This window comes from Chaetura pelagica, unplaced genomic scaffold (genome assembly GCF_000747805.2).
Source record: "Chaetura pelagica isolate M959 unplaced genomic scaffold, ChaPel_1.0 scaffold300, whole genome shotgun sequence".
Classification (NCBI taxonomy): Eukaryota; Metazoa; Chordata; class Aves; order Apodiformes; family Apodidae; genus Chaetura; species Chaetura pelagica.
In genome coordinates, this window is record NW_009951945.1 from 742,042 (window position 1) to 755,147 (window position 13,106).

General features: G+C 39.7%; 1 protein-coding gene across 1 annotated transcript in view; it reads right to left on the bottom strand.

The window, feature by feature from the left end:
* The window catches only part of ERBB4 (v-erb-b2 avian erythroblastic leukemia viral oncogene homolog 4), a 375,133-nt gene that overhangs the window by 164,802 nt on the left and 197,225 nt on the right, over window positions 1–13,106 (bottom strand). Inside the window, exons 6-9 of the mRNA XM_009996938.1 lie at window positions 11,206–11,324; window positions 6,297–6,438; window positions 3,814–3,927; window positions 2,069–2,195 (exon numbers count right to left, since the gene is read on the bottom strand). Of these exons, the coding sequence (XP_009995240.1) occupies window positions 2,069–2,195; window positions 3,814–3,927; window positions 6,297–6,438; window positions 11,206–11,324 (502 nt within the window). The remainder of the gene's footprint in view (window positions 1–2,068; window positions 2,196–3,813; window positions 3,928–6,296; window positions 6,439–11,205; window positions 11,325–13,106) is intronic.

Below are 13,106 nucleotides of genomic sequence, written 5' to 3' on the forward strand. Positions count from 1 at the left end.
TATTTATTTGCAAAATGAAACAGAAATCTGAAAAAAACAGCTGTTCAACATCATGTCCTAGGCTTATATTCTTCTATTAATATAGAACTAAATATTTTAGCCCTCTGCTTTATAGTCCATAATTTAGGTATTTTTCAGATTAATATGGCTTCCTTTAGGGTTGGCTTTTGACTCTTCAATTTAGACAGATTTTTTTAAATTGAGACCCACGACTTTGCAGCTAATACAACTATTGCAACACAAGCAATTCTAATTCTCAAAATTACATTTCCTTAAGGTACTGGAATAATCCCCACAAAATTGCTCATGTCCTCTAGCTGCTTGTGTCTTGCACTTATTAGAGTACTTCCATTCCTGTAAGATTTAATAGATTTACATCCAGCCTCTGGGTTGGTCATTTGGCCTGATCACAAAGTGTGACAGCCTGAGCACTTGTCTCCTGTGTGACCTTCTCCAGGGTTTCAACAAGCTTGAAGCAGCATTTCCTCAAAACCACTTGAACCAAAGTCCTTCTTCCTCCCTATGTTACATTAACCTTTCACACTGTACTCGCTGCTGGAGAGATGAGAAGACCAACTCCACAGGCAAACTCACACTTGCTGGCCTTTTGAGAATCATCGAGCTGCAGGGCCCCACTGAAGCAGATTTTCAACTGGTTTTCTCATGGCTGGAGTCAAGTTGTGGGTGAAGAATTACAGCCAATCACTATATCAAATCAAGGAAGCGAGTAGCTTCTTCCCACCTCACTTAGTAGGAAATGTGAGCCAGGAAGCCTAGTGTCATCCACTTTATCATAATCTAAACACATCTGAATCTACAGGAAGTCTAAAGAAAAATCTGCTGGCACTACTCATGTCAGGATTCCGTTTGAGATCAACCCACAGTCATCCAGTTAATCACATTTTCACTATGCCATAAAGCTGCAAACACAGAGCTGGTTTGGGAACTGGATCTAAGATATCAAATCTTGACAACCAGCTGCAAGTGATGCTGAAGGTTCTGAGGAACCTAAGAATTAAGTTAAAATTTGAAGCCTGTACAGTGGTAGAAGCAATTGAGTACTTTACACTGTTAATGCACCAGAAAACATCTGCATACTTATTGCAACAAAGGGGCAAGAGAGTTTAATCTTACTTGGTCATTTTGAGGATTTTTCTCATTTTAGTAAAGAAATATCTCAAAGTGTCACAGGTAATTTCCAATTCATATGTTCTTTTATAAGTAGGTGGAATCCTATTTGTGCTCTCTCGATGACAGAAAGAACACCATGCAAGAAAGTGGCTGGTTGCATTATACTTCACCTGACCATCAGAGTATGTCTGTCTTCCCTGGACACATCCCACCCTTCCAGCATTTGTACCATGCATTTACCTTTGCTACAATGGCAAACACACAGTGTACCAGACTATGAACAACCAGCCCCTGGTTAGCTAGTTGGTGCACCTTCCTTTAGAGGAGACACTGGTGAGACCTTTTAATAGTGGTTCTGAACCTCCACATCTTCAACCATTACCAAGACTTATTCAATAGACAGTCACACTTGGAACTAAACACTGGATTTAAATACCAGTGATTTTTGCATCTCTCTGCAATTGAAATTTGAATATGTACTTCAAAACTGATTGACAAGAGGGCAGCTTTTTTGCATGTCTGTGCAGTGACAGCCCCACAGGCTGACAATTCATGCTGAGTGAAGCACTCTGCATCTTCTGCACATTAGACTGCTGGTCATATGAAACTTAAACCAAACTAATGGAAGATAAGTTCCCTTTCTCTCTTCTATTCTCCAATCAGCCATCATTGTAAGCCAGTACCAAGGATCTCATAAAGTAACCAAAAATCACAGTTGTCTTTTTTCTTGCTGGTTCAAAAATGCTGCTTCATCCCTTCTTTTCTTAGAGTTTGATTTGTAAGAATCAAGGTAACAGTTTCCTTCATAATGGAAGGCAGAAAACTATTTCATCCTGGATCTGCTATTCATTAAATGAAGCCTGCAGGCATCATTAGGAGGCAGATGCAGTTTGTTTCAGTTGGCACCATGACACAATGTCTTAACATTGTCACTTACCCATGAATCCCAGTAACAAGGAAGATAAGGTTGCCATTGATCTTGGTACAGTTTATGAACTTGTCAATGTTGCTGGAATCCACCGTCTGAGCTGACACTAAACTCCCTGTCCCAATGCCATCACACGCTGCCAAAAGAAGGAGTTTGTGTAAAGAACTAGGAAAAACAATGACTGAATCAGAACATGTTTGCCTTACAGACACGAATCATCATTTCTTTCAGGAATAAAGCAGCAGAGAGGTGTTTAAATAATACCATCTCCCCAGATTCCCAAAGAAGCAGAGGGCAATTTAAAACAAACAGTAAGTTAAGTACCTGCCACAGAAGGACATCCTGGCACACAGGTATTTCATACCAGATCTAAAGGCAAGAAGGAACCACACAAAATCCCCCCCAAACCAGCTGTAAACAGATGGTTGATAACCTAGACAAGCCTGGTGGCCATACCATTTATTTGTGCACTTCTCACTGCAGAAACAGAGGGATCCTAATGCTGCTAGCTCAAGAGTTCCCTTTTGCTCTGATGGATTTGTGAACTTAACCACTTACGTGCCATGAGGTCCTTCAGAAACATGTAAAAATATTTCTTTACTCATCATCCTAATAAATGAGTTACTTGACCATGGAGAAATTCTGGTACCCAGTGAGAAAACTTCTCTGTGTAGCTGATACAATTTAGTTGCATTTTCCGAGACATGTGATGCATCCAGGAACAAATCCTTCATGACTTCCATCGTGTACTAAAGCCTATCTCCCTAGCTCGGCTCCTCTATTGGCAACTACCAGCAGTACACCTGAAGATTTTACACACGTGTGATAATTTTTCTCCTCACAGACTGAGGCTAAGAGTTTGACAGGGATACTACATGTGCATTTTCACACATAGAAGTACCTATCTAGCAAAAAACTATTTACTGCTATTAGCTCAAAGGGCTGGACATTGCACTCACTTAGAATTCAGCATATCAGTACCCTGCCTTGGCAGAGATCTCTGTGTTTGACTGTTTCAGCCATGTGGAGAGACTGCTGATTTACAGGTTTTGAGTAGCTTCATTGTGAGTTCCCTTCTTGACACTGAAAAGTGGCACAGGCCCATGATGGTGCTTTGCTCCAGAGACCTTCAAGCAGGAAGCGGAATATCTCCCTTGGGGAGCTTGGGACAGCAAAGTAACCTGTAAATTTCAGTCTTCTCAACAGCACCAGCACTGAAAAACTTCTAATGAGTATTTTAGACACTTAGAAAGGAGGTTGAAGATTCTGAGAATACAGAGGCTTAAAAAAAAAAAAAAAAAAAAGAACAAGGAAAAAAGAAAAAGAACAGAAATAGAGGAAATAAATGGAAACCTAAGGTTGTATTGACAAGTATGAGACATACCACACATTGAAGTCAGAGCTTTGGAATGACTAAAAGACAGCTCTAAAACATCTCCAGAAAGTACCTGTCATTAACATCACATAATAAATAATTATTTCAGATGTCTTTAAATCCAACAGAGAAATCTCTTTCATTTGTATATAATCAAAAGTAATTGGTTTGGAAAGATATTACCACTACAACTGAATGAATTTTCATTCTTTTCTATATACTCCACACACAGCCTACATAGATTTGTGGATATCCAAAGGCTATTAACATTTTACAACATATTCATGAAGGGCATTTCATGCCAAAATAGCACCCTGCTCTGCTCTACCACAGCACAGACCACATTCAAGAGAATTTCTACTAAATTTCTACTGCCTACCTTTAGGACAAATGTCAGTGCAGGGCTTGCACATCTTAATACCATTTTCTTCAACCTCCATCTTGGAACTAGGACATGCACGGACACAAGAGCTGGAATCCACCACAAAGTTGTCTGAAGAGAAAAATGAGATGTTGGCAGAGAATGAACCTCTGGACTAAATAATACTAGGACACATGTTTCTGGAGTCTGTGTCAATTCATATTATTAAGTACCTCAGCACTTCCACATTGATACCAACACTAATGCTGAGTGTTTTCAGAAGTGTAAGAGCAAAGAAATCAGGCATGTTTTCAGACACTTGTGAAAATCCATGAATGGTCAGGCCTGATTCCCTCTTCTCCCCCAATTTGGTTTTATCATTACTATTTGTGGTAAAAACAACAAACCTCCAATAATTGGAGAGAAATAAAACAAAATACTCTGCTCTGCCTCTTTCATACATACACAAATACATACAACTGGAATAAAACACTGCACAAGACAATGACATATATTTCAATTTTGCCTTGTAAAACAACTGCCAAAGGGGGTATAGACTAATCCTACCTGACTGAAAGCTTGATAAAGTCAGGAAAGGAAAAAAAAAAAATTCAATGAAGTATTTGGACAAATAATCCTCTCCCTTAAGCAATGCATGGTACAGTACTATTGTAGAAATCAAATAAAATGTATAAAAAATCTTGCTTGAAAAAAGCCACCACTCTTATAGAGACAGAACCAAGTCCTGACAGTCACAGCCTCATCCTAGTGTCAATTTTAACTTCTCCACAGAGATTCTAAATTTGGATTTTACTTTGGGTTGAATTATGGTTCAATTTATTATAGATTACTCATCCTTATTATATGTGATTTATGAATAAAATAATTAATGTACAACAGAACTGCAGACTTCAGTGGAAATGGAGAGCAAAAATACTGTCATATTTTTCTTTCTAACTAAAACAGCAGTATCAAAGACTATGTAAGTGATGACCCTCCTAAATATTTCTGTTGCTTATCACCATCTGTCTGGCATCTCAGAAGCATGTGTTTTTTATATGCACTGGATTATTCTTTTTTTAACTCCCCCTTCCCCTCTAATTTTACTCTGGAGTTTTAAGACAGTACTGCATGCTTTTTCCTCATGGGACACACCTGCTCAGAAAATATTTGTGGTAACTTTCTGTCAAACCATCACTACTCCAAGTTAAGAAAAGGGCAGCAGCATTATCCAAGCACGTGCTGCCAGGCAGTACTGGTGACCTCCAATAATTGGAGAGAAATAAAACAAAATACTCTGCTCTGCCTCTTTCATACATACACAAATACATACAACTGGAATAAAACACTGCACAAGACAATGACATATATTTCAATTTTGCCTTGTAAAACAACTGCCAAAGGGGGTGGTATAGAATCCTACCTGACTGAAAGCTTGATAAAGTCAGGAAAGGAAAAAAAAAAAAATTCAATGAAGTATTTGGACAAATAATCCTCTCCCTTAAGCAATGCATGGTACAGTACTATTGTAGAAATCAAATAAAATGTATAAAAAATCTTGCTTGAAAAAAGCCACCACTCTTATAGAGACAGAACCAAGTCCTGACAGTCACAGCCTCATCCTAGTGTCAATTTTAACTTCTCCACAGAGATTCTAAATTTGGATTTTACTTTGGGTTGAATTATGGTTCAATTTATTATAGATTACTCATCCTTATTATATGTGATTTATGAATAAAATAATTAATGTACAACAGAACTGCAGACTTCAGTGGAAATGGAGAGCAAAAATACTGTCATATTTTTCTTTCTAACTAAAACAGCAGTATCAAAGACTATGTAAGTGATGACCCTCCTAAATATTTCTGTTGCTTATCACCATCTGTCTGGCATCTCAGAAGCATGTGTTTTTTATATGCACTGGATTATTCTTTTTTTAACTCCCCCTTCCCCTCTAATTTTACTCTGGAGTTTTAAGACAGTACTGCATGCTTTTTCCTCATGGGACACACCTGCTCAGAAAATATTTGTGGTAACTTTCTGTCAAACCATCACTACTCCAAGTTAAGAAAAGGGCAGCAGCATTATCCAAGCACGTGCTGCCAGGCAGTACTGGTGGTGGACTTATTTTTCTGGAAAAGAAATTTTACAATCCACTAATGCAGCCTTTTGGCACTACTTTAACAGTTCATTTTGAAATTCACAAATGCTGATCTAAAGCATGAATGTAACAAGTGGTGGTCATGAAAAGAGAAACCCAGTGAATTCCCTTTCCTTAGGAACATGGCTACAGCACAGGCTGCTTGGAAAGTGTCAGCAACTCCACATGTAACCATCTTTAGCTCACACAACTGAATTCTTACAGGCTGCAAAGCCCATGTGGAGTGATCTGAGGTTCTGCTGTGCACTGAGCTCTCATTCTCTCACTGTTTTTTAAGGCTCCTGAAATCCAGCACCAACTTCCCATCACTGCAGAAACATGCAGCTAACCCAGTACTTACGTGGGCATTTTTTGACACAAAAAGCCCCATAGGTGTACTTGGCATTGTGATTATGCTCCAGCTGGAAGGTGGTAGGGTTGTAGACAAAAGTCTGGGGGCACTGCGTGACACATGCTCCACTGTCATTGAAATTCATACAGGCCTGCAAAGCAAGGGAGAAAAAAAACATTAAATTAAACCATACAGCTGCTTTTGTTTACATTTTTTCTTTCTTCCGTTTTGGTGGTTTTGTTTGTGTGTTTTGTTTTTCGTGTATGTATTTTCTGTTTGTTTTGGGTTTTTTTCAGTTTAAAATGCAGTCTTGGTTGGTCAGATGTGTTGCACCAATGAGGAATGGGATGTACAGTTTTCAAACCTTCATTTTGGCTACTTAGAATTCTTGCTAGGATCTTGGAAAGTACATCACTTCTAAAAGGAGTCTTACAGAGCCCCTTTAATTTGAAACACAGTTGACTGTTACAGCACTTCCTACAAAAACGTAACAACACTGTAATTTGCTTCATAACTATTGCTACTACTAACAATCAACTAATTCACAACTAGATAGGACCTTCTCAAATTGCCAAGAGTGAACAGCTATTTATCACTCAGTCTAAACAAATGTTAATGACTTTTTCAGAGGTCCAACCCTTATATTTCTTACAGCATGAGTCCACAGTCCAGCTGAAAACTGAAATTCTCAATTAGAAAGCAAGAGGGATAAGAACTTCTTTTGAGCTAGCACAGGAGGGGGTTATTTTCCTAAGTAGTAAGTTTAACAAGGTCAGTTTCTTTACACACTTGAGGAAAGAAAATAGGACTTTGCATCACTTAGCATTCAAGTTCAGCCACCCAGAGCTGACAGAGGACAGGGCCCTGACAAATGAAGAGGCAAGCATGTGGATAAAGAGAGTAGTGGTATGCAGGGAAAATAATTGACCATGCAAGGTTGATAATTAGCAATGGAAAAACCCCACTGATTTTAACATTATCACCCTATATTGTTTCTGTGGTTTTAACCACAGCTTATGAAAAATTGTTGGAGTCATATTCACAAAGCATATTTTTAATCTCAAATTTCATCTGAATATGAAAGCCGTAGCCTGGCTTGAATCCCTCCAGCAGTGCAGGGAACCACTGCCACTGGATTCTGCTTCCCCACTAACCTGTGGGAAGCCAGGTTGCTTTTTAAGTTTTAGTCTAGGGATGAATCCTTCTAGTCCTTTTCCAGGGTGTAAAAAATACAAGTAGTTTTGAATCTTTAAAGAGTCACGCAAGTATACCTACATGTGTGTCATGTTCCCTCCCCTCCAAGGCTGGGACCAAAAGAAAAGTGAAAGAGATACCCCTGTTCTGCCACCTTTACTAACAGGCCTTGTCTCTGCTGAGCTCAGGACTAGCAGGGCTGAGGAAAGCTACTTGTCATCTCTGAAGATTTCAGAAAGGAGAGGCTAATAATATACCCAAGGAAGAGGGATAAAATCGGCTGCTGAACGGGACAAACAAGGAGCTCCATGATGAAGGAACTGTCCTATGTAGTGCCTGAGCTTCCACAGTCCTCAGGCGTTTGCAGGTAAACCAAATAGATCCTGTCTTTTTTGCTTCTTTGAAACACATATTACAAAACCTATTTTATCTACTTATTTAAGAATTTGATGGGAAGTTTACTAATAGGGTTGTGTCACTTTTCTGGTTCCACTGGGCACTCAACCAGGCCCTGCTATGCATTTCAAAACTTATATCCAGTTTGATTTTGAATGCAAGATAAGAACACCTCTCCAGCTTGGTTTTAATGTTTACTTGCAGTTATTTCAGATGATGATTATTGTCTTGCTTTTAGAACTGAATATGCAAATGCACATGGCAGCATATGGAGGAGGACGGATTATTTTTGTCTAGAAATATTAAACCCATTTTTACAACAGGATTCTGCAGCAAGCTGCCATAATACACTAAAAGATTTGTAGTGCTTTATAAACTGTACTTTTGCTAATTAAGAAACACTAATTTAGTTAGTTTCCTCAACACATTTTTTACATCCATTGTCGACTTAAAAGGTATCCATCTTTCCATAGAATCAGAGAATGGCTTGGGTTGGAAGTGACCTCTGAAGGTCCTCTAGTCCAATGCCCCTACAATAAGCAGGGACATCTCACACTAGAACAGAATGCTCAGCCTGACCGTGAATATCTCCAGGGATAGGGCCTCCACCACCTCTCCAGGCAACCTGTTCCAGTGATTCATCACCCTCATATTCAAGAACTTTTTCTACTGTACAACTTAAATCTACCTTTCCATAGCTTAAAACCACTGCCCCTTGTCTCGTCATTACATGCCCTAGTGAACTGGTCATCCCCAGCCTTCTTAAAGGCCCCTTTCAGGTACTGGGGGCCCAAAATAATGATTTATTATTATAAACCATTATAATCCTCTGATTATAATGATAATCCTCTGATAACAGTTTAGCAAATGCATAAAGCAAAGCAACCAATACTCTTCATAGAGATGGCACTTCTCAGGAAAAGCTCACCTAGAAGCGTTGGGAACTTTTAATTTATTACTATAGTGTTTTGTATATATTTTTAGTTGTTTGAATAATATATGCAAACCTCTAGCATTTGGTGCTAAATGCTGCTAATTTGTGAATGAAAGTACAGGAAGATACACAGGGAAAAACAAATTTGTATCTCTCAGCTGAAAGCTAAGCACAGTTGTCTGTAGCCTAAAGGGTTACACTTTTTACCCAGTGTGTACTAAGCAAGTAATGACTAGCTCTGAAAATTGCCAGACCCCTGCCGGATTTCTTTTACATTGCTCTCGGGCCAGGACTGAATGAGAATAAAGCCCTGAGTGCTCCTCTGCTGGCTCAGAACACACATGCTAGTTGATTTTTAGCATACATATTTCTGTAACTGCCACAATTCAGAAAGTCTAACTCATTTTATTTCAGGCTGCGGTATTACAGAATTTATCCTGCAAATAACCTGTCCTTAACCTTTGAAAACAGACACACACTAACACATCAGCTTTGAGGATGCTCATCAACAACCATATGGGCTGCATTTTAACTGTTTTCTTTTTGCATTTAGATTGTGCATGACATGGGAAAGAATGATATTTTCCCATCTTTCTCATTCAAAGCCAACATAGAGCTTCCAGTGAGTGCTGGATCAAGAATACCATGTGTGCTAAATATCTACTTGTGCAAAGCCCCAGCTATAAAGAACAGTTTCAGTAAAACCTGTTAGCAGTTAGGTAAGGCCATTACTGCATTTCATCAGCAGCAGAATAATAACATTTAGAATGCATTTTTGAAGCACAATATCTACTACCACTGTCACATGATATCCAGTGAGCAAGTTACAGATCCAGTCAGGGAAAGACTAATTTTTGCCTGTTCATGATGATCCACTTACCTACAGTATCAAAGCACCTGCAGCTCTCCATACCGTAAGGTCCCTCCTACCAGCCCAACCTGAAAGATTTTCAAAAGAGCCCACCCAACTTTGGAGGTATTTTCTTTTCAATCACTTGGGTACCTTTGAAAATCCACCTCCCTGTGCATGTTATAGTTCTAAACTTCTTTGTGTCTAGGTTTGATTCCCCTAAAAATAACAGCAAAATTTGTCTCTGTAACTCAGAGTGATGAACTACACAGTTTTTGAGATCAGTGTTGGGTTCTGAAGCTGCTTACACTATTACAAATAAAAAACTACAAACTTGTCTAAAGGCATATGTGTTCAGATTGTCTATTTTATTTTATTTTTTAAGTGAGAAGTTAAGTCTTTTCCTGTTTCCACCTTAAGCACATGTAGTTGCATGCATTTGAGGCAGTGTATTTTGGAAACCACTTTCCTTTGATACATCATAGGATATTCATTAGTAAATTCAATAGAAATATAGCCTAATAAAAGTTTACTAAAATAATGAATTTGCTATACTAACAGGGTTGCTTTTAAACCAAGGTGCTTTGTGAAACTATCAGTCAACTATGCCAAGCATCCTGTAGGTTGTGATAACATCAAGTCTTCTAAGACCCTGTTGGCCCACAGGAGACTGGAGACAGGACCAGGAGGAGAGACAGGACGAAGACCACAAAGGACTAGAATCAACAAGACCCCCACAGAAGACCTTCAAGCATGCATAATTACAAAGATAGCCAATTCCAGGAAATAAAATGACTATGTAAAAGAATTCTGGGGACTCATTGACATGGAACTGAATATGCATGTTCTTGGTGTATATTAGTTGACGTGTTTCACTGACTCGTTGGAGCGCTCATGGTGGAGAATCCCCAGTGCTGCCCAGTGCTGTAATAAAGAATGCCTGCTCAGTAACAGCTTGTTTGTTGTTATTGGGTATTGATGTCGGAATCCTTACCCAGCCGCACCAGCCTCCCACTGCGGTGAGGAGTGTTAGAAAGCAAGGGGGTTTGGAAGCTCTGAAATTTTTGTTTCACCTTCCATCTCCACTAAGAAGCATGCCCAGCAAAAAAAGCTGAGTTTAAATCAAGTCCGTCAGTAACAGGGAACACATTTCATGGAGAAGGTGAATTGTATTCTTGACTTTCAAATAAAAAGCACACAGAGCAGTAATAAAAGCCAGGCTCAAATGTAATGATAAATAGTCCTAAAAATTTCCTATCACCTCTAAAAGATAATCTTAGAAAAGATAAAAATCATGGAGATTAGTATGCTAATGGTTTTCAATCTGTATGTACAAATCTCATACATCTAGTAATGGGTATTATTAAGTAGATAAGTGATGTTAATATAACGTGAAAAATATTAAATGCTATAACTTGCAGCCTAAAGCTGGGAGTGTGCAATACATTGAAGGGGTCAAAACTGTGAATTTCATGGATTAAAGCATTAAGAGAGTTTGCAGCATGACTGCCAGGAAGAAGAAAAATGAGGAGTCTCAGACTTACAAAACAATCAGTGTCCTTAGGCCCGGAACAGCCTCCGGCACACTCGCGGTGGCAGCAGTCACTGACGTAGGGCCCGTAGCACCGTCCGTCACACTGCTCTGCACACACCGTCTTCGTCACTGGGAGGAGGCAGGAAAAATTCTCGTGTCAGAAGTAGAACTAAGGAGAAAGAGCTCTTCAGCTGCACACTGTGGAAAACCAGAAGTTTTATGGGAATTGCTTTGAAGGCACTGGCCACTCATCTCCTCCAGAATCCTTTCACCGTGACCCCTTTATGAGCATAAATGTTGCTTGGAGACTGTGGAGAGAAAATTTTTCAAGTGTTTGCCCTTGGAAATTTGGGTGAAATATTTTCAAAATATTCGCTTTTGTGAACAGCTGATGGAAGGATAGGGAAAAAAGCATCCCACAAACCCACAAAATAAGAGGAAAGCCCGGCAGTTCTGTGTGAGTTTTCCCCCACAAAGAACAGCAACGCTGAGTGAAACTCCGAGTGAGGCAATCTCAGAGCCAAACTCTGTTCTTAATGGCAAACCAATTCAACAAACAGGCAATGAGATAATTGAACAGAATATAACCTGCAGGTCAGAACACATTTGGAAACACCAGTTACCTTTTCTAATGAACACAATCTAGCCTTCATTCAGCAACTACATTTTACCAGGTGGGAAGCACAGTCATTGAAGTGGTACCACACTACTGTACCTCAGGACTAAAGCTTGTGCAAAAAATGGTCAACAAGAGGAGCATGTTTCTTCCCTCATTCAGTTATAGCTTCTTTTTAACTTTTTTTTTTTTTTAAGGAAAAAAAAATCATTATTATCTGCAGGACTATACCAACCAGCGCCTACAGAAAGCCAGGAAGCCATGCTGTCAGCTGTCCTTTATAAAAGCAGGGATGTGACACTTCTGTAATTAATCTTTGCCATCCATTTTGTTAATACCATTTAATTATTTCTCTGTGGAAACACTTTTCAAGAAACCAGAGAGCCAAAATTCCATCCAACTTTCTGCTCAGTTTTACTATTTAAAGTATTGGTAGCTCCTTTATAAGTACTTTCCAATCAAAATTCCCTCAGGTACTAGCTGGAAATACTTAAGGTAGTAACAAAGTTTCTTGATATACACAGCATTTATTTAGGACATAAAAGTGTAAATAACCAAAGAGATGTATTGATTTATAATCTACAGAATAAAGTGATGCACTTTTAGAATAATTCCATCTTGCTGATACCAGAGGCAAACAAGCCCCTAGACAGAAAACACTTTTGTGCCTCATGCAACCAGCAAAACTTCTGTAAAAGCGCTTGCTGTGAACACTGCCAGAGAAACAGATTTGAAGGATTTGTTTATTTAAGCAGCAGCATTTATAAACATTGGGACAGCGATACAAACAGTGGCACATGTTAAGCAAAACAGTCTCACCTCAGGAAAACGAACACAGGCCTCATTTAGTCAGTGACTGCGCGTTTTCTGCCAGCTCAAAAACTGATCCACAGCTCCTCGATTTACACTGGGCCAGGACTCCCTGGTTGGACGCCAATGGGAGGACCCTGACTTGACAGAGGGCCCTGTTTTCCCGAGGCTCCCCCCCTTCCACCAGCAGAGAGGCACAGAAGTGGAGGACACTCACTTCATTTTGCCCCACAACCCAAAAATTCCCCGTGTCTCCTCAAACATGGCGCCGGCCCCTCAGCGCAGGGGGAACCATCTGAATGCCCTGCCTCCCCTTCACACAGCAACAGCTCCTCACCACACATCTACCTCATCTTTTGAAAAGGCTGCTCCTCTGCCACTGCTTTCTCCCCCTCTGGCTGGCACTACCCCCGTTGATGGCAGAGCAGACCCCACAGCCTCGCACCAAACCGCTCCTGGGTCACTAAAATGGCCGCCCCAGAGGC